Below are 26499 nucleotides of genomic sequence, written 5' to 3' on the forward strand. Positions count from 1 at the left end.
CTGCCATCAACAGGTGCCCAATGCCACCATAATATCTTGCCTTGCAGGTACTATAAGGTCACCGTGGTGCTCATGTGCTTCCTGGTGCCCACGCTGGTACCCTGGTACCTCTGGGGAGAGAGTCTCTGGAATTCCTACTTCCTGGCCTCCATCCTTCGCTATACCATCTCACTCAACGTCACCTGGCTGGTCAACAGTGCCGCCCACATGTATGGAAACCGGCCCTATGACAAGCACATCAGCCCTCGGCAGAACCCACTGGTCACTCTTGGCGCCATTGGTGAGTAGGGGTGTGAGAGCCAATGGGGAGGATGGCAGCTCTGATTTTCTTGGCTTCTCAGTGGTTGTGTGGAATCTGTAAGGAGAGGCAGGGAAATGCAATAGAGTGGAATGAACTTGGGCTTGGGAGCTAGAATCCTGACTCTTGGACAAGTCAGGTAATCGCTCTGATTTACGATTTTCTTCTCTGTGAAATGGGAATAGCAATGCCCGCTTCACAGGGATGTTGCAAGGATTAAGTAAGAAAGATACTATTTGTAAACTGGTTGGTACTGTGCCTGGCACATAGTAGGTGATCAATAATTAGTAGCTGTTTATTTTTACCATGGAAATTTTCCTAAAGGAGGAATAGCAATTGACTTCTCTCTCAAACTGCTGTGACCGCTCCAGCCTCAGCTGTCCAGTTATTTGGCTCGCTATGAGAAAAAGGCCTTCAAACAGAGAAATGGGAAGAAACAACACCTTGGCATCTCATGGTACCACAAAACGGTTAAGAGCAAGGCCTCTGGAGGCTGACAAGTTTGGTTGAGTCCTGGTTCCTCCACTTACCCTCTGGACAAGTTATCTGGCTCCTCCACACCTTGTGTCCTCATCTGTGAAGGGGGGACAACGGTATTTCTCTCCTCCTAGGGTCGTTGGAGGGTTAGATGAGTTGATACATAGCGTTTGCCACAGCGCTCAGCATGAAGTAAGCCTTTGTGATGTTGTTTTTATCACTAGCCATATGGTCTTAGGCAAGTTACTTGTCCCTTCTGTGTACTTACATCCTCATTTTAAAATGAGGATAATCACAGCAGCTAGCTCAGAGATGTGAGGATTATGGGAGTTAATACCCGTCAAAGCACTTAGCCCTGGCTGGCACACAGTCAGTGATTAATAATTATTAGCTGTATTTTTATAGAAGCAACTCGGTCTTCTTGGCAAGCGAGCCTTGCGCACAGAGATCAAAGCCAGGAAGGGGAAGTTCCTACTGTTAAGTAGAAATGGTCTCTGTGTCCCTCAGCAATGAATTTGTGTCACCACTTTGTTGGGGTCAGCTATTTATTAAGACCCCAGGGATCTTACATTGACAAGAGCAATATAAGGTGGAATAAACACCAAATTTAGCTATGGGATAACTAAGTAAGCAGACAGCAAAGTACCTTGGAAACAGGCGGAAGAGTTTTCTGACTCTCCTATTGCTTTCTCCTCCTCTCACCCTTCATATTCTAGAAGGACTATAATGAGGGGGGCCACATCCAGTGTTCACTCCGAGAGCAGATGGGAGAGGGGACACGATGGACTGTTACTGTCTTATATGGGGATGATGGGCAAGAAACCCAGGGAATGGGGTCATGACACAAGCCCTGAAGAGCTGGGTATTTGTTGGTTTTAAGTCTATCCAGCTCAACATTGGACTCCCAGTCAGTCTCCTTCATAAAGTGCCTTGGAAGGCTCTTGTTGCAGCCAACAGTGCGGTAGATGGGGAATACATACAGAGTTTTTAGAATAGTGCCTGTTTCTGAATATAGAGGGAAAACTTCTCTATAGTGTACTCTAGTCCAGGAAAAACATCACCAATGATGAGGGTGGAGGAGCAGAGTAGAGAAGACCTACCTGAATAAGAAAACTGCAGACCACAGATTGATCCATCTGACATGCTCTTTGTGGAGCAGAATCCTTCAGATGCAGTCTCCAGCACCTCCACTCCTAGCTTTACACCCAAGAAAGATGAAAACATATATCCACACAAAAACTTTATATGAATGCTCATAGCAACATTATTCATAATAGCTAAAAAGTGGAAATAATCCAAATGTCCATCAACTGGTGAATGGATAAATTCGATGGTATAATAAATGGTGGTCTATCCATATAACGGAATACTATTTGGCAGTAAGAAAAAATGAAATGGTCATACCTGCTACAACCTTGAAAATCTGCTGAGTGAAAGAAACCAGTCACAAAGGACTACATAGTGTATGATTTCATTTATATGAAATGTTCAGAGTAGGCAAATCTGTAGAGACTGTAGTCAGGGTTCTCCAGAGAAATGGAAACAGTATGTATATATACTGTTACAAATATTCCTCATAATAAATCTCCATATATAATATATATATACAGAAACAGTAGGATATCTAGATGTATATACTGTTTCTGTATATAGACAGGTAGATAGATAGATAGATAGACAGACAGACAGACAGATAGATAGGTAGATATCCTACTGTTTCTGGAGAGAGAGATTTATTATGAGGAATTCGCTCATGTGATCACGGAGGCTGAGAAGCCCCACCATCTGCCGTCTGCAAGCTGGAGACCCAGCCGGTAGTATAGTTAAGTCCGGATCCAAAGCCCTGAGAACCCAGGGAGCCAATAGTGTAAATTCCAGTCTGAGGGTAGGAGAAGATGGGATAGATGTCCCAGTTCAGTCACTGAGTCAGTGAAAAAGGGGCACATTCCTCCTTCCTCCATTATATGTTCTATTCAGGCGCTTAATGGATTGGATAATGCCCACCCACACCGGGGAGGGCCAGCTACGTTACTGAGTCCACTGATTCAGATGCTAGTCTCAGCCAGAAACACCCTCCCAGGAACACCAGAATAAAGTTTCCCCTGGGCACCCCTTGGTAAGTCAAGTTGACGCATAGAATTAACCGTTGTAGCTATGGAAAGTAGGGCTGGGGGGATGACACCTAAAGGGTGTGGGGTGTCCTTTTAGTTAATGAAAATGTTATAATTCATCATGCTGATGGATGCACAACTCTGTGAATATACTAAAGGCCATTAAAATGTGTATTTAAATGGGTGAATTGTATGGTAAGTGAGTTATATCTCAGTAAAGCTGTTTTAAAAAATCAAATGAAAGAAGCCCTGAGACCCCTCCTGAAAACATCTTAAAAAAAAAAAAAAGAAGAAGAAGGGAGGAAAAGCTTTTCACTGAGAGGGTAGGATAATATACAGGTAGAGTTTGGATATATAAAGATCCAGCTCCTTAATGTACTTACCTATCAGAATGATTCTCGTTTATGTCTTCCGAGCTCTCGCAAGAAGTCTTCCTGTGTTCATCCCAGTCTGCAAAGGCTATTTTTCTTTTATGAACATACATCAGAATGCTGGTCCGTTGTCAGCCGTTTAGCATTGGGCTTGAGAAGCACAGCTCTGAAGTCATGGAGGCATGTCTACAATACACCTGGGCAAATCAGTCTTGTCACTTTATGCTGATAACTTTATTGTTATTTTTCTGTTCATATTTAGTTTAGCCAACTAAATAAATGCTTCCTAAGGGCAGGAATCAAGTCTTTTGCTCTCCAGAGAACCTGCCTGACACAGTGTCTCGCACAGGGTAGTCTCCATAAATGAGTGATTGAAAAAGCCAGTGTAGGGCATTGGTGATTGGGTTATTTCAAGCTCACTCTGTCTTCCAGGTGAAGGCTTCCACAACTACCATCACACCTTTCCCTTTGACTACTCTGCGAGTGAATTTGGCCTAAATTTCAACCCAACCACCTGGTTCATTGACTTCATGTGCTGGCTGGGGCTGGCCACTGACCGCAAACGGGCAACCAAGCCGATGATCGAGGCGCGGAAAGCCAGGACTGGAGATGGCAGCGCCTGAACCTGGATCCTCCATCCACCGTGTCCGCCGTTGACACCTGGGTTCATGGCTTTTGTTACTATCGTTCTTTTGTTCATTGAATCACGGAAGAGGATAGAGGGTGAGGAGACAATGGAATCTATGTGGTTTGGAAAGTTTTTGTTTGTCTCAAAATAATGTCAAGAAACAACTCAATGAAAAAAAATTTTTAAGTCAATGTAACTATGATTTAACGTTAGCTCGTGGACTTGTGATTTAAATGCTGTCGCTACAATATGTCAAACATACACTGTCATATGCTTGTACATGTTAACCCTGACAGGATGAAGGAATTTAATATTCTTTCAGTGTGATTCAGGAGAGCATTTCTTTTCTTTTCTTTTCCTTTCTTAACCCAGCATTACTTTTAAACACACTATCTGAAGGAGCAGAGAGGCAGGGTAGAAGACAAAAGAGGGTCTAAGAAGTCACTAAGGAATGTTTCTGTTTTGTAATTAGTATATGTGTGTGTGTTGTTTTTTAAGTAAGAGAACTGAAAACTTTAAAAAGTGAGAATACAGGAAATGGCTCTCTTATTTTTTGGCCCTGTTTATAGCTTGTCAATGCTCCACTGTCTTTGCTTCAAAAGAGATCTGTTCACTGCCCAGCTAGCTCTGTATCCTGAGCTGTACGCCAGCCGACCCTATACATCAATGCCTGTTTAGGTGTTTGATTTTGTTCTCTTTGCTATTGTCATTTTGAAGGTGTATAACTCAGACGTGCCAGACATCAAATTAAGCTCAAATTAAGCTTTCATTTAAATGTTTAGACACCTAATTTATATTCTAATTGATCCCAGCCACTGATGCATGCACTTTAGCTACTTCTGCTAAATAAGCGTATTAATTTTCCACACCAGGCCATCAGATCTTAATAACCGACAGTTATCTAGAACTCAGTGTCTACTAATGTTTCACCTGCATGTGGCCTTCATTGATTTTGCAGCAAAATATAAAGTGATCATTATGTAGCTTCCGGATTAAAAAAATTTTGTGTGTTAAGTTGCCTTGTAAAGAGCATGTTGAATTTTCGGGACAGCGCGCCCTTTGTGTTAGATGTTAGAGCAAAGGAAAGGCTTCTAGTGTTGGCATCGGAGCGCTGTGAAGGTAGATATTTTTGGGAAAGATGTGGGATTTAAAATTTTGGGAAGAGAAGTGATGCCAATAGAAAATTGTCGTAATGAAGTTCTTCATCCAGCAGGTGTTTAACAGTGTTATTTTGCCATTAATAATGTGTAAACTATGAGTGATTTACAATAAATGATTATGAGTTCATTGGTGTTCTTGACCAGATACTTAGATCTCATTTAGAGAAGTCTCTCCAGGGGGCCTGATGCTTCCTGGTGACCATCTGATTCACATTTGTTTTGGGCCCTGGACTAACAACAGCCCCTAAAACCAGGTCTCTCCTCTCCCATGGGCCTTAGGCAGAACCAGAGGGAAAGTCAGCAAGTTTTATTTGGAATGCAGAACCTCCAGTGGTGTCATTTCCCATTTCTCACTCACCAACACTGTTGCTGTACTGCTTCCAGCTGATAAATGGGAACCTCTACTCCTACATGTCACCCAAAAGAGCACTTTCCTCCCCGAGCCCCGTGAGGCCCCACCGGTGGTGACCAGAGGTGGGGGAGATGGACTCAACTCCCACTCCATTGCTATCTCTCTCAGCTTCACCTCTGTGCTGCCTCAGTCTCTGCCCATCTTTTGCCCCAAAGCGGCTGTGCCCATGCCATCAGATACAGACTTCTTAGCCTGCCCACAGTTGAGTGGGATTCCAGCCATTGGTGGCTGCCAGACCAGATCTCATCTTGTAAGGAGCCTTTGGATATGACTGTGGCATCTTTCAGCTGCTTCATATGCTACACATATATTGCTAAGACCTTGTACGGAGTGTCGGTAGCATGCAGTTGTGTTCTAAGATGAATTTATATCAGCGTGACCTAAGATGGCCCTGATTGGGAATGTTTCTGTGAACTTTTGACCCCTAAAAGTACTGAACTTACTTGCTTGTCCATTAATAGAAAAGATTACGCTTGAAACAGCTATTTGGAATCTTCTCACAAAAGGAGGATATTCCCCAGCTAGTCCAAATAAATTGAGAACCCCACTCCTCTGAACCTGGGTGTCGGGTCTTTATCTGCGGCAGTACCATGAAGGAGATAAGGATTGGGATGGTTTTGATGAAGTAGTGGATGAAGGTTAGAGCATTCTAATGTCTTCCATATTAACATTTCCTGTAGGTCTCAGCAGCACCTAAGGGAAGAAAGTCACCCTGGGAGGCATCTCCAAGCCTATCTAAGGTGGCCATGGAGAGGTTGGTACATTTTTTGAAAGGTTCAGTCTAAAGTAAGGGAACATCCTGTCTTTAGCCTCTTGTGTCCTACAAGGCTTGTTTCAGAAGCTCTCCCCCCTGCATCTAGGTGAGGGGAGCCAGAGGAAAGCAGTTCCAGTAGTGCTTATCCCATGTGTGTCATGGTGGCTACACGGAGCTAACCGGCGGCGGCGGAGCCAACTTAAGTGCCCTTTGAGTCCCCAGCTGTGCTCCTGGCCAGCTGTGTGACCTTGAGAAAATCAGTGTTTCTAAATCCAGTTTTCTCATCTGCTGAGAGAACGGATGAAACCAGACTCTTGATCTAAATTGCTGTGTTTCCTGAGACATGTTTTTAGGCTGAACCACATGAAAGTACCATTTACTAACCTACTGAACCTCAGTGTCCTCACCCACAGAATAGGGACAGTAACACTTACGTGCATCGATCAGATAAACGTAGAGGCCTCCAGCGCAGGGCCTGGCGTGTCCTCGATCCCCAGCAGACATCAGTTGAGGGTGAGAAGCGTGTCCCAGACACAAGACGGAAACTGAGATGTAGTCAAATAACCGCAGGCTGGAAAAGAGAAGGACCAACATCTAGTTTCGATTTTGCCACTAACTAGCTGGATGGTGAAGGGTAGCAAAATATGCCCAAAATATGCCATTTTGACGTGGGATTATTTTGAGTTAAAGGCACTTGAAAAACCTGCAAGCACATGCAAGAAGGGCACTGACTTCCCCTTTTCTTCCTAAAAGCAAGGGATAAAACTGCCATGTAAAAGATGCCCTCTCTATATGAGGAGGAAAGAAATATTCTCATCGCCAGAGACGAGAAGGGGCTGAGAGAAATCAGTACAAGCAAACCTTGTTAAATGACCCTTATCTTCCTTTAACCGGCCCCTACATTTAGATACTTTTTCACAATTACTACTCTTTGTTCAACCTAGTATAGAAGTGCTTAGGCCCAACCACTTTTGGGGTCTTCATTTTTCTGTGAAGGCTCCCATGTACATGTAATAATAAAATCTGTGTGCTTTTCTCCTGTTAATTTGTCTTATGTCAACTTAATTCTCAGGCCCAGCCTGACTGTCAGAGTGTAAAGGAAAAGTTTTGCCTCCCCTACAATGACCCGAATGCCCTTTCAGAGCTTCAGTGCGCCCTTCTGTAAAGGAACCCGACTGGTTTGGGTTATCCTGTCCAGCTCTGCTATTTTAGGAGTCTTTCTCCCTCCATGTAAAGAAGCCTCAGCATGCCGAGGGCCTTTCCTGCAGTGTGCCTCCACCTGGGCCCTTGCGTGTCCCTCTGAACCCCTGGCCTCCTTCCTGCACCTTCACACCTCATCAGAGGATAAGTCTGCCCTGTAACGTCGTTTATGCTTCCCTCCACTCATTTTTCTCCTCATCAGGAGCTGGGATGGAAGATTTATGGAGGGAGGAGGTTGAAGCCAGTAGATAAGGATGAGCTTTGGGGATTATCTATCTGTGAGCTGCGTTTATCCATTTCACTCCTGTCCCCAGTTACAGAGGAGACTGAAAGCCAGTTGCATTCTCAGTGGCTGCTCATGTGAAAAACAAGGAAGGAAAGAAATAACCTAACTTTTATAATACTTTTTCATTTCCCCATTTTTAGTTCAGGGTATTAGTCAAAGTCTTTTCCTTCCCTTTCCTCGACGTCAAGGAAGTGCTATAAATGACCTGGAAACTCCTCTCCTTCTTCTCCCTGGGGGCTGTAGAGTCCACAACCATCCTACTCCCCGCCCCCAGGAATGTGCCTGACGTCTAAATTTGCACCATCAGAAGCAAGAGGAAGGAAAGCGCTGGCCTTCACGTGCCTGTAAGGCACCAACCTGTGTCTGAGCAGCTACTGTGGGCTCCATGACTGCCTTTGTCTTTCTGCTTCCTCTCACCCTCCCGTGATGCCTCTGACTCTGCACCTAGAAGCCTAGTCAGCCGCATGCTGCCCTGACTTCTCCCAGGATTCAAAGGGAAAAGACCGCCTGACAGCAGCCCGAGCTGGCTAGGACTGTGAAGGCTTTGTCCTGAGAAAGGACCCTTCCTCACAGCTCCTGACCTACGGTTGCTATGGAAAAAAGACGACTTTGCTCTGACCACCTGTCCGAATCCTTACAACTCAGGACTCAGTAAATCCAGTAAATCCTGTCCTCTACAAGGCCACCTTTCTTGTCATTGAGAGAAATCTCCAAAGTTGCTTTTCTCATAGAAGCACCCATTGCTGGGCAGAGCCACCAACCCCTGTGCTGTCAGTGGACAAAGTAACTGGGTCCCATTGGAGTCCACATGGTGTGGTTGTATTTTTATTACAAGATTTCACATAAGCCGGTGTTCATGGTGTATGGATCACAAAACACAGGAGCTATGTGCAGAGGCTGCTCCTTATCTTGGGCTGTATGACAACACAGTGTGTGAGGGTGAGGGTAGGGGTGGGAGGAAAGGGACCATGTGCATGTTATGATCATTGTGATCATTGGAAGAGGATGAACTGTGCTAACTGGGATATCCAGTGTCTCAGCAAGAGCTGACGAGCAGTATAGGTGATGACTTTCCGGTTCCAGCAAACAGGCTTCTCACACCTGAAGCCTAAGGAGAGGTAAGACCCACTTCAGTTCCTTCCTGGGCCTGCAGTTGCTGCCCATGAATGTGAGAACGGCTCTGTTAGAGCCGACTGGGCTCCCTCCACTCCTTTCTCTGAACTAAAAGGCCCTCAAGCTCCCAGCATCATAAAGTGCTTGTTCCAGGTGTCCCAACCAATGAGCATGTCTGTTTGCCCTGTTCTCTACAGCTCCTGCGAGACTGAGCTATTTCTAACACACAGGGGAGTCAGCTTGTTAGAAAGAATGCATGCACAGTTGCACCATGGCCAACCAAGGCGAAAAATGATCTCAGAGTGGATGCTTTGGCCTGGATGGTTTCAAATCACTATTTTAAAAGTGAAGACCTTGAATTTACCTCTATGTGGGAAATTTTTAAGCAATGATATTTTGGACTCTCTTCAATCACCTTTTTAGTCTATTTGAAGCCAGGGGCATGGATCAGTTTTAAGACACTGAAATGGACAGGCCGTTTTGATGTGATTTTGTTTATCGTTAGTTGACTCCTTGGCCTGCATCTACACAACCTGGGGATGGTTAGATTTTTACTTTGTTGGGAGACAAGTAGCCTAAGGAAAAATAGGCAAAACCCTCACTTGTTTGTCTGTAATGTATAAGAGCTGGATGATTCATAGGTCCATTCTTAGATCAAAAACTATAGGAATCGACAACAAGCAAGCTTAGAAAATGCTAGATTCTGCTTTACCCAAGCAAAACATGGGGCCAGAAGCCATCCGAGTTCTGTATCCCTATAAAAGAAAAAAAGGGAGGAGGCTCAAGGCCAGAGGATCGCTCAGAAAACGGACTGTCTGTTGAAGGCCATGTAAACAGCTGTAGGTGGAGACAGAATCCTGAGGCTGGGTGATATTCATGGGGACGTCACTGCGATGGCTAGATGTTTCTAAACAAACTCATTTTTGTTTTTGTTTTGCTTTGAATTGTTTTGGTTTTTTCAGTTTCGATCTAAGAGATGTCTGTAAAGTGAGTATTGCTGTGTGCAGGAAATTGCAGCATTTTAAAACTTGGGAACAATAACATGCTTCAAAGTCAAGTCACTAACCATCACATGCCAGAACGATGTGGATGCCAGAGGTCCATGCTCTGTGTTAGAACTAGGCGGAGCCTGCACAAAGCTCAGAGAGGCCGTTTAAACCTTCCCCACACTCTTGTCTTGGTTAATCTGGTTGATACAGTGTCTTTTGTTGTAACATTCAGTCCATTGTTTTTCGTTTGCTTTAAATTCAGTACTGCCACATGAAAGAGAAAGAGAAAATAGGGCAGCTTGAAAAGATGTAAAAATATAATTACTCTTTTGAAAGTAAGCATTTTATTATTTTTTTGCCACCCCCATTTCACACGGCTTTCCAGCTCTAAGTAGATGAATGCTCCTGGCTCATAAATATATAGCACTGATGAGTTACTTCTAATTGAGAAGAACATCCTTTATGACAACTTCTAGGCCACTGATTGTAGCGCATTTTAAAAATTTCTTTTGCATCAAAAAGGAAATCAAATGAAAGTACATCAGGCTTGAAAGAGCACTGCTGGGACCAGGGAACCAGTCTGCAAGTGACACCTCAAATCACTGGAATTTTGTTCAGCACACTGTGACCTTAAGAAAAAATAATGACCAAAAAAAAGAAAAAGAAGAAAATCTTCATCAGAAAAGTGTTTTCCGAAACCACACCTAGCTTTGATGACCTTTGGCTCAATTTTCTGGATCTATTACAGCTGCATTTATAAAATGATATTCAAACGAAGAATTCACAACTCACGTTTAAGAGCTGTGCAGACCACACTAGTCTTAATCACCAGTGTTTTCCCAGCCCACAGAATGGCAAGAGAGGTGGGAGGCGCTTGATAAATATGAGTGAGTGAGTGAGAGAATGCATGAATGAACGAGTGGATAAACGGATGCAGTGCACTGCAATGCAGAAAGGAACTCTGTCTAGCATTGCCGTGTCTCATCTTGTGACTTGTTGCTTTGTTTGCCCTGTTAAAGGTGAAACCCCAGGCAGGCGCGCCCACCTCTGTCTTGTGCACAGTCATATCCTAAGCTTCCAGCAGAGTTTACCATGTAGCAGGACCTCAAAATTTTTGTTGAGCCGTCACTGTTTATGAATACGAATAGGCCCTGCTTTCAGAAACAGTTGACCCAGAAATCCAAACTTACAAAAGGAACTAAATTAGAAGCCAATTCTTAGTTTTATGGAAGTACTTATTACAGGTTTCCTTTCATAAGCAGGCCTTGAAAATATGCCTCAACGTATAAAAGTCTTCACCAACTTTTAAGAAGCATATGTGGTGGGAGACACAAGATACACCTCAGTCTGTGAGGACTGCCCCTCACGGAGCCACGTCCAGATGGGCAGTGTTAAAAGCCACACCTCCCTTCTGAGAGGTCACCCACTGAGCCACAAGAATAAGATTATGCTAAGAAGTGAAACAGGCAAAGATGGTGTTATGAGCTGAATTTTGTCCCCTCAGATTCATCTGCTGAAGTCCTAACACCCAGTATCTCAGAATGTGACTATATTTGGAGATACGGTCTTTAAAGAGGTAATTAAGTTAAATATTGTCTCGTCTGAGTCTTTCCCTGCATTTCACACTGTATTCATTCTCCCTGGATATGAGGCAGTGATTCCACCAGGAGGGCTGTCTTACAGAACCAGCATCTCACCAGCTTCCCAACAGAAAACAGCGCTAAAGGATGTTTTGTCTTTCTTTTCAACAATCCACAGGATTTCACTTAGTTCCCACTATGGGGAAGACACAGGACTGAGCATAGCAGGGAGGTAGATGGCTATTGTTTCTGACTCTTAAGAAGGAAACAAACTCACCTGGAAGAGAGGGGATCAAACCTTCCCCACCTCCCATCCCGTTGTCCAAATACCATCACGTCATCTGGACTTTTTTCGCAATTACCTTTGTAAACGTGGTGGGAAAATAAGCGGCTTAGTAAGTTTTGAGGTTTCACTTAAGAAGTTGGCCTTGGACTTCCTACATGCGGAGTGGGAGAGGAAATGGTCAGTGTTACAGACAAAAAGAGTTACATTCTTTCACTGAAAATAGGCCAAGCATCTTCAAACAATTAAATACATTATTTCCCTTTAACAGAAGCTCAAATCAAATGTCTCACTCGATCAAATGAAGTTAAGAGAGAAACCATCTGTCAGCTCCGGGTTCAGCTCCAGTAGGCCTGTTTTGAACACCATTGGCTGAGGCCTATTTGTATCATTAAAAAATTATCTTAACTGCCCACTGCCAAAAGTAATTTGCCTAGCATTGTCCAATCCTCGGAAGCAGAACTAATGTTTCCTGTGGCTGTGAAGGTCTGTGAAATAACATCGCAAGATAAACGCCTACAGGCAGCTGGAGAAAGTGAGCTGATAATGGAGAGGAGCCCTCTGTGGGAAGTGATAAGAAAGAGCTAAGGCGCCAAGTGCACCGAGGGCCAAAGGCCACTCTGCAAAGCCTCCGGAAGATGGACAGATCTGGGGAATGTGGACTGCATAGACAGGTTTATAAGTAGTCTAGGGAGTGTCACTGGTTTCAGATTCTGGTCCCCTCATCGCCTCTCACCCTCAGATGTAAGATCTAGGAAAGTAGAATGGGGTGTGTGTGCACACGCGTGATATGTGTGCATGAGTGCTCTCCAACTCTCGTTCTTCTCTCCCCTTTCCCCTCCCCTCCTCTCCCCTCCCCAATCTCTCTCTATCCCTCCTTCCTTCCTCCTTCTTCTTCTCCTTCTCTCTCCCTACCACCCCAGTCTCTCCCACCTTTCTTCAACCTCCAATAAGTTACTCTATATCACTTGTTCCTAAGGCCCTTGCTTTGACACGTGTCACTGCTGAAGAGGTGGAGAGCAATCGCGTAAAAGCCGGCCAGTGGCTCAGGGATGCAGGCGGCTGGGGAGAAGCCCAGCGAGGCTCATCTTTCCCTGACTCGTGCCTTCTCCAAGGCTGGGTTGTCTCTCCCTCGAAGACTTTGTTTCTCCTCCCTGGCCGCCCTTGGAGGCTGGATGCGTTTTGTTTGCCCCCTGCCCTGCTCTCTGCTCAGAGAGGCTGACAGATGTGCATTGTCTCGGTGAGCTTGGGAATGGAGAATGAGGCCATCCGCAGGAAGGAGGGAGGAGAGTGAGGTCCAGGTGTTTATTCTCGAGGTTCCCTCCCCGTGGGGTGGCTGCAGGCTGGCTGCTCCCTCAACTGACAGTCGTGATCCTGTCTCTGTCTTTGGAGCTGGGGGGAGTGGTGGTGCCCATCTTACTAGCTCTGCTCACTTGCTTGTGGTTGCTTGACACCCGACCTGTGCTTTTGTGAGTAGTTCATGCGACGGCCATGGCGGTGCGCCTCTCAGATCTTCTCTCAAGAACTTGCTGTTCAGCTGCAGGGCTGCAGTTAACTGACTGCCTTCAAACTTCAAGATCTGTGTTGAAGGGTGTGGGTGTGTCATCGTTGCTGCTGCTCTTTTGGCACGCTCTTCCTGAACAGTGCCCATCCATGACTGAGCTTGGTGGGTACCAGGGCCTGGCCATTTTTGCCCAACAAGAGGGACTCCACGAACTGGCAGTCTTTGCTCCCAGCCCCAGTTGGGTCAGCTAAGACTCAGTCTAATCTGAATCGTGCCCTGAGGCTCCTCTGCCCCATGCTGCTTCCTCCCCTTTTCTTTCACAGGTGTCAGATCTGCATCAAAGAATGAAGGCTTTCCCTGTTCACTTCTGCTACCTCCCCCTTTTATCTTCCACAGGCATTACCTCCAATAAATCATTACACCCCTAACTCCGTCCCAGCATCTGCTTCCTGGACAATCCAACTAGCACAGGCCTTTTTAAAACTCTCCTCAAAGGACCTTATCTTATCGTGGCGCCTCTTCCCTACCAGACTGAGACACCTTGATACTCTGAATGGATTTTCACGAGTTCACATATTGACATGGTGGGGAGCCCCAAGCCCCTCCGGGGCTGCTCTGCCCATGATTGAGGACAAAGAGAAATGGAACTCAGATCCCAGTTCCTGTCACCTCCCAGCTTCCCTACCTGCATTTCCACATCATCCATGTCTCTGCTTCCACCCAGGCCCATCCAGGCCCATCCAGGGAAAGCTGGAGAGATGGGGAGAACCTGCTGGACTGTGGGGAACAAGCAGTGACAGTAATAAGAAGTGCAGTCTCTGGCTCTCCTCAGCAGAACCTTAGAAAAGCTCGTTTAATCCTAGTCAACTGGAAGAAAACGTCCAAAGTCACCGAAGCAGTGAGGCAAAAATAGCGTCAGAAAGCACAGAGTCTATTCATTAACCCTGGAACCCAGGCTTGTTCCTCCCTGGGAGTTGGGCTGGTTGGCCTTTCGGGCCTGATCTGCTCTGTAGAGAAAAGACTAAGACGTGGGGCTTCTCTGTGGGCAGGAGGATTCTGAATCACTTAGGGGAGGCCATGGGATGTCTGACACACTTCTGGGAAATATCTAGGCTAGAAATTCCTAGTCCTGGTTTTTTGCAACACTGCACATATTTTCTAATGCTCTCAAGATGGGGTGAGAGCCACAAAATCCTAAAAGCAAAATTACCTTTGTTATAAAAAGCCAGCCATGGTGATCTAGCAGTCAAGATTTGGTACAGCTGTCCGAGTTTGTTTCCCATCAGAGAACCACACCACCTGTCTGTCGGTTGTCATATTGTGGCAGCTGTGTGTTGCAGTGATGCTGAAAGCTATGCCACCGGGATTTCAAATACCAGCAGGGTCACCCACGGTGGACAGGTTTCAGCGGAGCTTCCAGACTAAGACACACTAGGAAGAAGGAGCTGGTCACCCACTTCCAGAAAATTCGCCATGAAAACCCTATGAATAGCAGTGGACCATTGTCTGATACAGCACCAGAAGGTGAGAGAATGGTGCAAAAAGATGGGGCGGGGTCCTCTGCTGTACACAGGGTTCCTAGGAATCAGAATTGATTGGACGGTGCTAATAGCAACAAAAAAGCCCCAAATATGTCATAGAGAGCTTGTATCTATAGCCTATATTTTCTAGGGGCATTCTGATTTCAAGGATTCTGGCCTGTTGAAAAACGTACACTTATGATCAGACTTAGGGTTCAGAAAATTTGGTCTTATTGTTCATGCAGCCTGTTTAGGAGAAGGAAAGAGATGGAGGAAAGGGAAGTATGGCTGTAATATTCCTGAACTTCAAAAATTCTAAGATTCCTTCCTCTCATATCAGTTATTGGTTCTTTCAGGTAATAAATGAGGCCAATGTTTTTCTATTAGTGTCCCTCAACTCCAAATCTTTAGATTTGTAATTATTTCTTGATTTTCTTTTGAGTCCTTGAAGAGCCAGATGCCAAGATGGAATTAGATGGACAAGCAGTTTGTTGAGGAAAATGCCTATGAAGATAAAGGGGCAGGGAGCAGCAGTAATCACGGAGAAACCTCAAACCATGATGCAGGTCTGACATCTGTGAAAGGGGAGAGGGAAGGAAGGATTGGGTAGGAAGCACTGCTGACTGCAGCATAGTGCTGAGAGAATCTGGGTCAGGTTGTTGGAAAGGCCCTGAGTCAAAATTGCCCATTAGAGGGATCCTGTGTTTTTCAAAAATGGCCTGGATCCAATGTCCCTCTGCATTCAACTTCCTGCTCTTTCGACCACCCACACATTTATCTACATCCCCCACAGTCCATGCGCCTCGCCTGAAATCCAGCAGAGGCTCTCCCCACCTTCCTTCCTGTGTCCTTCATGCCTTGCTTTCTCTTTCCTCCAGGTCCTGCCTCATTAACTAGTCCGTTTGTTCCTACTTATTCCACCCTACCAGTAAGAGGTAACAGCTGGAGCATAAAACAGCGTGGTGGGGTCAAGCAACTACAAGGCGTTTGGTATGGCTGGAGCAAAATGTGTGAGGTAGGGACCACTTCTTGGCGTAGCCAGGGCTCCTTACACAGGGCTTGTGGGCTATGCCAAATAGCTTAAACTTAATCACGTGACAGGTAGGAGCAGGCCACTGAAAGGAATGAATCCCGAAATGACAGTTGGGTCACCTTACAGCCAGTCCCGTTCAGTTGGGCAGCATGAACAGCGAATGTCATAGAGGAGAGGCTGGAGCTAAGGCCTGCAGAAGACCTGTTCACAGATCACGCAGTGGCCCTGGGAAAGGAAGAATAAAGATTGTAAAGAAGAGACCTAGAAACAAAAGTTAGGATGTAAAGTCGTCAGTAGGATGTGAGTGTTTAGTTGTCCTGAGCTCCAGGCTCGGATTTGCATAGCTCTCCCTCCTTTCTCCTCAAGCAGCTCAGCTCCACATCTCCCAAACTGACCGTTTCATCTCCCCACTTCCTAATTCTGTTCTCCTCTCCTGCTCGGGAGTCAAAGTAAACTCCACACCTTCCTTGTGCCTCCGGGGTGGTCAATCAGATCTCTGCAGCCCTGTCTGAGAACCGCCTCTGAAGCCTATATCTCGGCCCTGTCCTGAGTGTCTTGCCTTAGGTCAGCTTGCCTGGACCACTGCAGCACACTCCTCGTTGGTCTGCCTGCCTCTGCTCTTGCACCTCCAATTCATCCCCCGTGTTGCTGTCAGTGACTTATGTTATTCCTCTGATTATCTAGAAACCACCAAGGCTCAGGGATGAGCGGTAGGCAGGGGTCATGGTCAGGTGTCCTCCTCCCCTGAATTTAGAAATACGATGCACTTTTAAGAATAAAACTATAGAAATGCATCCTGCAAGGGTGGAACTGAAAGTTTCTTTCAGTCAAAATATCAGGGTATCACCTAGGGTGAAACCACGCTGTATTAGAGTGTAAAGTAGCTATTTACACTCTGTAGGGCATTAGTGTGTCTAAGAGAAGAAAGGGGGGGCGTTCATCAGAGGGATGGCGGACAGCATAAACCATGGGTCTGCCGTGAGGATCCCGTATTGTCTGCACAGAGTGCGGGGACCCTGTTAACCTGTGCAGTCCCAGGGTCAGCGCATCTCTGCAATAGACAGGCGTGATCAGACGGTCAGAGAATGATGCCACTGGAAGCATGGCCTCTAACTCTTCTAGCTCTGATTCATTTGCACCACACACTCTTCTAATTATGATTTGATTTCTCCTGTAAGATGAGAACCCACCGAGTATTATAGTCAGTGTGTCACTTTCATTTCTTGTTGTAATTAATACCCTGGCCTTTTGAATTGCTTCTTGGTCTCTTGTGAGTTAGTCTACCATGAGTCTTTCCTCAAGGATTACTGACAGAGTCATAGTTCCAAGCCTGCAGAGCTGAGGGCAAGACCTAAGAATGGTGACATCAAAATGCCAACCAGAGAGGCCCTTTGGTGGACAGGCACACAGCCAGCCTTTCCTTGTGACATCCTGCTGTCTCAATAAAGGTCTTTTCAAGCTATCACCGCAAGGCCAGCTGTGTGGATGGCTGAGTGAATATCCACTAACAAAGGGTGCAAAGACAAGAAATTGTGTGTGTGTGTACACAAGTGTGTGCACACATACACAGGTGTCCAGAGAAATGTAACTTCTTAACAACTCTGGGAAACTCAGATGAAGTCATCAATCTGCTAGACGACACGGTCTTTCATTAAAGTCACACTTTTTGTAAAGTAAATGTTGGGTGGGTAGATGAATGAAGGACTGGATGAATAAACATTGGCTATCTAATTTTTACATTGAACTTAATAGTTCGCAGATGTTAGTACACAATTGCTAAGCTGAATATTTGAGTCCCCCTAAAATTCATATTTTGAAATCCTGACCCCTAAAGATGGTAACATCAGGAGATGGGGCCTTTGGGAGGTCCTTAAGTCATGAGGGTGGAGCCCTCACGGGATGGGGGATCTCTGCCCCTTCCACCATGTGAGCACACAGAGAGAAGGTTCTGGCTGTGAACCAGGAAGAGGGCCCTCACCCAACCACACCGGCACCCTACAGACTTCCGACCTGCAGAACTTGGGACAATAAATTTCTGTTGCTTATAAGCTATTCAGTCTGTGATATTTTGTTAAAATAGCCCAAATGGACTAAGACAGCTAGGAAAGATGAGCTGCGAATTTCTTACTGTATTGGAAACAAAATCATTTTTCCAAGTTCCTCATTTCATTTAAAAGATGACTTTAGGGAATAGCTAAATTCAGAATAGAGCCAAATAATAGAATATTATGGATTTTCCCTAAACAAAACAAATGAGGAATTATCTGTTTAAAAACCCTCACATTAGAAGACAATGGCTTAAGCAAAAGAAAGTCTAAAAGCTGTGCTGAAAGGGACATTTTAAAGATTCATACCGAGAGGATGAGAATTCTCTTAATCCCCAAGTCATATTGATATCAGGAGGGAAATGGAGACGATGAATAACATTTAGACCACAATTTTCGTCTTTGCAGAAGTGGAAATGTGGGAAGTTTTCATGATTCCTACTTTTATTAGGACATCATTTTAAATCCAAGTATGAAAGTTTTTGGGAGTGGTAAGTTGTATACAATATTAGCAGTCAGGTGGCACATCTATTAAAATCCAGCTGGTGAACAAAATGATGGTATCGTTTAAAAAATAAAATGATAAAAAATGTAAAATGATAAAAGATGTAAAAAATTTCCCCGAATCACCAAGTGATTATTCATATTAATTGAGATAACCGACTATAATAAACTGCCCGCACAGTACCCTTGTTCCCTGTGTCGGGGACCGCGAAGTGAACTCAGAAGAGCCGCTCGGTCCAGGTTTCCTTGACAACCGCTCCCGTAGAAGCCGTGATCAAAGACAGGCTCCCACCAAGCCACGAGGAAGAATAATTGATGATCAGGCTCCCAGATCTAAGATGGCATCGCGATCTGATGATATGGTGTGAACTTTTTCTAAATTTAAATGGAAATTTGAGTGTATGTGTGTTTTAAACCTCACTCCTTTTCCTTCACTGTTGTTTTTTTGTGGAATTCCCCATTCTTCTTTCTCAGTTCCAAAATAAGAAACTTCTTTTTAAAAAGGGTAGCAGCCGCAGTTAAATTGCTGCCTTGGAAAACCTAACCTAGAAAATAATTATTTTTCATTTAAAACCAGCAATCCCATCAAAGGGGCAACCCGTAGGCCAGGCAAAGGTGAGTGGCAAATGGGAGCTGGTTCTGAGAGATTTAACTGCAACTCTAAAAAATCTCCTTGTGTGTGTGGGTGTGCTGGATGCCTCCACGATCGTGGTAAGCTGCCGAACAGCAGGAAATTAGTTCATAGCGCAAACTGTCAGAAAAACGCAAGCACACTCCGAGAAAGGGAAGGCAAAGGTTCTACTGTGTCAGCCTTTTTCCCGTTTGCTGGCAGAACAGAGACTTCTCAGCAAGCAATTCCAGGTGCGGAGAGAAACCTGTGTGCCAACGGGAGACAATTGGAAAAGGAGTGGGGATAGGGAGGCGAGGAATAACAATGAGGATAAACAACACAAAGAAACCCAATATGTTGTAACAAAAGGAAGCTTTGAGGTGTTTAATAGCATCACCAAGCCAATTCTGCTCACCCAAATGGGAGAGATCAGAAACGCAATTACTCCAACCCTGAGGAGTGAATACATAAAATAAGAAGCCGGAGAGAAAGCAAACCAGAATAAAGACCTCAATTAACAGAAGTACCCTAAGAAATCGCCTTTCTCCTTTCTTGTTTTCTTGGTGAAATTTTAGATGCCTTTCCCCAAATATGCAATTATCTCAGTAGAATGAAGTAAGAAATGAAACTGCAGTGTAAACGCACTACCGAGGAGGAGGGCAGACGCGGAAAGGAGGGCTGAAGGACGGTTGCGAGGTGCAAGCTTTCCCGGTCACCTGTGTGGCCTGTAATGCAGAGAATCCCACAGGCCCTGACACGTTGATCCTAAGGAAAGCACTTTGAATTATTTCATCCTAAGTAAAGCGACCAGCTGTTCCTCTGTTTCAACAACAGCAAATCCACAAAAAGTTACGGTTCCTTCCTGATAAGAAGGCAAAGTGGAATGTCCAGGCAGCGAGCCACGTCAGATGCACGATTTGACCTCGCCACTTATCGAATGTGGTTTGAGAGACCAGAGATGTGTCTGCATGCAATAACCAAGGTCAGCGAGGCTGTGTAGCCACCATGGCATCACCGTCTCAGCAAGAAGCACTTACTCACTGTCTGAATGTGAGGACGGTACATAGTGGCAGATGCCGGCTCACAACCCTGGTCTTCTAGGAGAGGGTTCTCAACTCCAAGGCACTTCTTGTAGTTCAATCATTTCAGGAAATGATTGATTCACTCCAAAGACAAATCATTTGAATTAACTTTTTCTTTTAAAATTTAAAGCAATACATTAACTCATTGTTAATGAAGTCGTGGAGAAATGGCTGCTGCCTAAAGTGTCAGTGGGAAATACAAGCTTTCTGGAAGAAAATTTGGTTATGGGTATCAGCATTTAAAAGGAAGTGATTAGATAAGTGGCTCTATCTTCAAAATATCTCTACAGTCTGACCATTTCTCATCACCCACCACCACCTCCCTTGTCCGGGCCACCATCATCTCTTGCCTGCTTTCTGCAGAAGCCTCCAGACTTCACTGGGCTTTCACCTTTGACCTTTAGTCGATACTCAACAAGCGGTCAGATCATATCACACCTCTTGTGACCGTCTGATGACTTCCCATCTCATCGTAGTAAAAGCCAAGAGCTTGCAACAGCCTTACAAGGCCCCTCCTCCCATTTCCTGCACAAGTGTCTCGGACTTCACCTTCTGCTTCTCTCCTCTGTGCTGGTTCCACTCCAGTTGACTAGCCTTGCTCCTGTTCCTGACCTCACCAGGCACACTTCTGCCTCAGGGCCTTTGTACTTGTTGTTCCGTTCCTGGAAATCTTGTACCCTCTCTGTCCTACCTCCACCCCTCCTTCACCAACCTCAAGTCTTTTCTCAAAAGCCATCTTCTCAGTGAGGCTTCCTTTGTCCGCTCTATTTAATACTGTGGTGGTCCTTCACTTCCTATTCCTGTCTCCTGCTTAACTTTTCTCCATAGCGTTTATGGACCCATCGGCATCTGACACCCTCTGTAGTTGACAATTTTCATTTAAATGTCATGTAAAAGAGTGATCCCCATAACTCTGGAACACCTGGGGAGTACCCAGGCAGCTGATCTCTGAGTTATACAAACTAATAAAAGAACTCATATGTCATTAAAAAATCAATTTTCTTGCTTTTTAGTTACTTCTCCCTCTAGAAATAGCTATAACTGATATTCACATATGTCACGACTAATATCCCCAGAAGGGAAAAACAATTAACCACTGTGAACAATAATCATTTGTTAGTTTGAGGTCTTCTTACGTCTTACTGACGGCGATCGTATCTTAGCGTCAGATGGACGCTGGAGCTCTCTGTACGAGGTGAGATGTAGGAAAAGTAATTTCTTATGTGCAAATTAAAACATACTGTAATTAACTTAATACAGGCAAGACACCTTCTCAAAATCCTGTTTAATGAGTTTAACCATCAGCTTTCCTGAATAACTAAATAGTACCGCTTCAGCCATGGCATTAACGTCCTTCTGTTAATTTTGCAGTATTATGATTTATGACTTCTTGTTTATTGCTGACACTAATTGCAAACTTCTTGAGCCTGGAGTTTATGTGTGTGTTGGGGGAGTGATTCTTCTATTTCCCTAAGTCTGTCTGGCAGTCAGGAATTCAGTCCACAAATATTTCCAGATGACTCCCTGTGTGTTGACACTGCAGACGCAGCATTGGGCAAGCTGGAGAAGGCCCGCCAGCAAACGGAGGAGACAGAGGTTGGACTAGAGCCATGAGTGTTACGAAATCGAGAAGAGCAAGCCCTTGGTGTGTGAAACCGAGAGACCTAGCCTTGCAGAGGGTCCCTGGGGTGGGGGCGAGGGGGAAGAAACACCTGTCTGAGCAGTGGGGTTTAACTCTGAGTTTTCTCGGCAAAGGTGATGGAGAGGAGAGGACTCCTCAGGCAGAGGGAACAGCATGTACAGAGAAAGACCCCAAAGTGGGAGAAAGGATGAAGTGTTCCAGAAGCAGAAAGAAAACCCGTGAGACCGGAAAGGCGGACACGGTCTTGGAGTCGGGGCCAGGAAGGGCGAGGGAAGGCAGGGAGGGTTTTGGGTCAGAGGTCGGTTTGATCCGTGCCCTGTGGTCAGTCCCTCTCTGCAGCCTTTTGATTTTCTGGCCGTGTCCTTGCCTAACTGCTTGGCTGTTACGTAAGGACAATTCCAGACTCATTGTCCAGGACTTTAAGGGAATTCATTGAATTCATTTTACTCTCTTTCATGTTTATTTGTAGGATAGAAAATTGATTTTAAATAACCCCTAAAGAACCTAATCAGTAGCTGATTACGGAAACAAAAGTGATATTTCACTTCCATATTCCCCGACCAGACTGGGCGCGAGCAGAGCTGTGTAGCATTTAGAAGAGCATGCGTTCTGGAGCTTGGACTCAAATCCCAGCTCTGTCACTTGCTTCCTCGTGTGAAGTTGGGCAGGTACCTAATTTCTCTGTGTCTTGGTTTCCTCATTTGTAAAATGGGGGACAATAACAGGACCTCATAGGCGAGGTGGCCACATAATTAATGGTCTGAACTGGACATTTTGGAGAGGAAGTGGGTACTAGCCTGGGTCAATGTGTGTGAAGCACTTAGAATAGTGCCCGGCACACAGTAAGGCTGTAATTATCACTATCAAGATGCTTTCATTTATTCCTAAAAGGACTAGAACCACCAAATGATTTCAGATGTCAACATGGTTTAAAGGGAGAATTAAGGAATATTTAAAACTCCATGGTGCTGTGGCAGACTCAAAAGTGTTGTAACTGGATGAGGATTATCTTTTGACAGAAAACTAAGCAAAGAAATGAAAACCTAAATAGAAGCAAACCATAGCTGTGCTTAGAAAGACAAGTACTTTTGGTGAGCAATACTGGTTAAATACCAATATTAGCACTTTCTAAAATGAAATTTAAAGCAATCTGGTTTACAGATTGGGGTGTTAATCTGCCAGAAGCATCAATTATATGAGCACTTTATTTAGTTCTGGCTACTAAAGCAATAACTGCTGGTTATAGCAAAATTGAAGATAGGGGGCCAGCCCAGGGGCATAGTGGTTAGGTTCACACGTTCCACTTTGGGGGCCTGGGGTTTGCCGGTTCGGATCCCAGGTGTGGACCTACACACTGCTTGTCAAGCCATGCTGTGGCAGGAGTCCCACATATAAAGTAGAGGAAAATGGGCACGGATGTTAGCTCAGGGCCTGCCTTCCTCAGCAAAAAAGAGAAAGACGGGTGGCTGATGTTAGCTCAGGACTAATCTTCCTCAAGAAAAAAGAAAGAAAGAAAGAAAGAAAATGAAAAATTGAAGATGAAAAAAGAAGGAAATGAAAGTCATTCATTCTCATACCACTAAAAATAACCACCACTAACATTTTGCTACATGCTCTTGGATGCAATATGCCACTTTTCTGTATGCTTTCCCTGTGCAGGCACAAATATGTATGTATGTCCATCTATCTACTTTTTCAAAATTAAGAGCATTCTATAAATGTAGATGTGTTCGTTTCCTGGGGCTGCCATAACAAAGTATCACAAACTGGGCTTCCTAAAACAATAGAAATTTATTCTCTCACAGTTCTTGAGGTGAGAAACCTGCACTCAAAATATTGGCAGGGCCGTGCTCCCTCCGAGGACTCTAGGGGAACATCCTCCTTGCCTCCTCTATCTTCCGGTGGTTTCCAGCAATCCTGGGGTTCCTTGGCCTGTGGCAGCATTGCTCCACTCTCCGCCTCTGTCTTCACATGGCCTTTTTCCCTGAATGTCTGCGTCTTTGTATGTTCACAAAGCTTTCTTATAAGGACACCTGTTACTGGATTTAGGGCCCAACCTAGTCCAGTGTGACCTCATCTTAACTAATCATATCTGCAAATGCATAATTTCCAAATACAGTCACATTATGAGGTTCTAGGTGGACATGAATATTTGGGGGACACTATTCAACTCTGTACAGCATGTGATGAAGATATCTGACTTGACAGTGTAAGACACAAAATCCTTCCCTCCATCCCGTGGTATCCCAAAGTGAAATATTTGAATCTCCTCTTACCATGAGTCCCAGGAAGTCCAGCCTAGCGTCCTTCCGTACATCCCCCTGGGAATGTCTGCTTATTCACTGGGCTGGGGATGGGGTGCTTCTGACATCGTCCAGGACCCAGAGAGGACAATGCAACCTCCCTAGGATCACAGGGACTGTGGCCTGGCTGTGGCCTGGCTGTGGCCTGGATTCAGCCACTACCTGAGCCCGTGCCTGCCTCCCAAGTGCTGCCCTCGCACAGACTCCTGTTCTGCTCTTCATGGGCCCAGAACAAGCACTGACACTTGTTGGCTCAGGATACAACAGACTACCAGTCCTATTTCTTTCCACCCTCAAGGTAGTTTTATTTCAGAAGACCTTTTGCCTCATCCTGATCGTGAACCTTGGTGACTCTCCCAATCTGCCCTGGAAGAGTTGTCTAACTTTGTTTCAGCAGTAAGGTATCAGAGTCTCAGTCCCTTTCCCCTCAGAAGGCCCCTGGGCTCCTTATGCAAATGAGAGCACTTGCTCCCTGGAAGGATTCGCACTAAGAAGCACTGGGAGAGATCCCGCGGCTCAGCCACGGAAAGTAGACTGTCCTTCCCTCAGGCAACAGGTGCCTAACTGCCTTCTTACATTTCAGAACAAGTTACTGACTATTAAATACTTCTTTCCACAAAAGGAAGGTGTGAGTCAGGAGGCTGGTGGTCTCCTATAGACCTAGAGGTATCTGGCATAATTTTAAAGTCGGTCCCCCCCAACCACGTCCTACTTTTGAAACTTAGCATCGAGTCATCATTTGCCTACCATCCTGTCACGTGGCTATTCTATGACTTATTTAACTGGTCCCATATTTTGATACATTTAGGTGGTTTCCAATCATAAACTAACTGGGATAAAAATCCTCATTCACTTAACAAGTATTTATTATGCATCTACTAGGTGCCAGACAATGGTTTAGGCCCAAAGGCTCTAAAGGTCTTGTTCTCAAACAGCTTACCTTTCAGTGACAACAGATGCAAACAAGCAGATGTACGATGTCATGCCTTCACAATCACCATGAAGAAAAATCAGGTAACAGGAGTTGCTTTTCTAGATAGGGTGAGTGGGAGGGGCTTTCCTGAAAAGCTGGTGTCGCATAAAACCTGCCCAATCTGGTGAACTCGAGAAGGCTCTTTATAAGGCATGGCAACACTCAGATGAAATCCTGCCTTTTTTGTTTGTGGTGTTTGTTTGCTAACTATATCACATAGGAATATAAATAAAGTGGAGATCTCTCCGTTAGGTGAAATTACCACTTAGAGCAACATAAGTGCAATATGCACAAGCAGCTGATGAATAAACTTGATTTAAAAAATCAATAGCTGTTCAAAAAACTACAATTAATATTATATCTACTCCATGAAAATATGTGTGTTACCAAATGAAGGGACGACATTGTAAACCATGACAAGTGGCCCCTGGATCACATTCAGTTGAGATGTGGCTGGATCTATTGGTAGCACGTTCTCTTTTCTTAAGAGATTTGACAGTTTTTGCCCCTCGATAGTTTTCTCAACAAAACTGGTGCCAAACGAAGACCAGCAGAACTACTGACTCTGAAAGTAAGTACTTCACCACTGATTATTACAATTTACTTACTAAAAAACCCAGTCTGCCTTTAAAATACTGTCCCGAGTTTCAAATGCTTGAATATTTTTGTCACACCGAGAACCAAGCTCTTCACAATGTTATACCTTGGTTTTATCATGCTGCAACATTTTAAGTACCCGGGTGTTGAAATGTCCTGACTTCATTGTTAAAGTCTGCGTGTGCTGTTCCAGGTACCAGTCTGGTGCTGCGGAAGAAACAACCCCAGAACTCGGTGGCCTCAAACAGCCATCACATTACTATGCTCACTCCCTGTGGGGCAGCAGTTTTTGGACAAGGCCTGACTGGGCAGTTCGTATGCCGTATGGCGCAACAACAAGGTCACTCGGTGGGCTCCAGCTGGTCACTGGGCTGGGCCGGCAGGTCCAAGATAGCTTCTTTCACATGCTCGGTTCCTTAGCAGAGACAACTAGAAAGCTGGGTCCCTTTACCTCTCCATGTAGTCTCAAGGCCCCTCTTCATGGCCTCTCCAGAGGGCAGCTGGACTTCTTATGTGGCAGCTCAGGGCTCCAGGCCTGTGTCCCAAGAGACAGGGGCTAGAAGCTGCCAGTGTCCTAAGGCCAAAGCCAGCAAACTAGCACAGGGTCACTTCCGCTGTATTCTATTGATCAAAACAGTCGCAGAGCCCACCAGAAAGAGGGGAGGGGAGATAGACCCCACCTTTCAAATAAGAGGAATGTCAGAGAATTTGTAGCCATCTTTAATCGGTGACTATATATATATTTAGCTTTTATTATGGAAAATGTTAAACATATGTAAAAGTAGACAAAATAGTATATAAACCTCCATGTACCCATCATCCAGCTTCAACAGTTTTCAACCCATGGCCAATTTGTCTCATCTATGCCTGCACCCTCTCCCTCTATGCCTGTTATTTTAAATCAAACCTCAGACATCATATTAATTCACCCATTGATGCTAAGCTTTAAAGTACTGTAATGAACAGAGAACAGAACAACTTTTGAGGGAAAATATATTCATTTCAGAGGTTTTTCTTTTATTTA

General features: G+C 44.9%; 1 protein-coding gene and 1 long non-coding RNA gene across 3 annotated transcripts in view; one reads left to right on the top strand and one right to left on the bottom strand.

Moving 5' to 3' along the window:
- Positions 1 to 5172, top strand: part of SCD5 (stearoyl-CoA desaturase 5) — a 140818-nt gene extending 135646 nt beyond the window's left edge. Inside the window, exons 4-5 of the mRNA XM_023637841.2 lie at positions 48 to 280; positions 3690 to 5172. Coding sequence (XP_023493609.1) covers positions 48 to 280; positions 3690 to 3880 — 424 coding nt within the window. The 3' untranslated portion in view covers positions 3881 to 5172. The remainder of the gene's footprint in view (positions 1 to 47; positions 281 to 3689) is intronic.
- Positions 5173 to 9923: 4751 nt separating this feature from the next.
- LOC138923626 (uncharacterized) lies at positions 9924 to 24939 on the bottom strand. Of its 2 annotated transcripts, none has more exons than XR_011437509.1 (4): positions 24846 to 24939; positions 15839 to 15944; positions 11742 to 11816; positions 9924 to 10063 (listed from the first exon to the last, which is right to left on the bottom strand). It is a non-coding gene; the product is annotated as an uncharacterized lncRNA (long non-coding RNA). The 2 variants fall into 2 exon arrangements; XR_011437510.1 differs by lacking the exon at positions 24846 to 24939 and adding an exon at positions 23879 to 24006.
- Between the last annotated feature and the right edge of the window lie 1560 nt (positions 24940 to 26499).

Source organism: Equus caballus, chromosome 3 (genome assembly GCF_041296265.1).
Source record: "Equus caballus isolate H_3958 breed thoroughbred chromosome 3, TB-T2T, whole genome shotgun sequence".
Taxonomy (NCBI): Eukaryota; Metazoa; Chordata; class Mammalia; order Perissodactyla; family Equidae; genus Equus; species Equus caballus.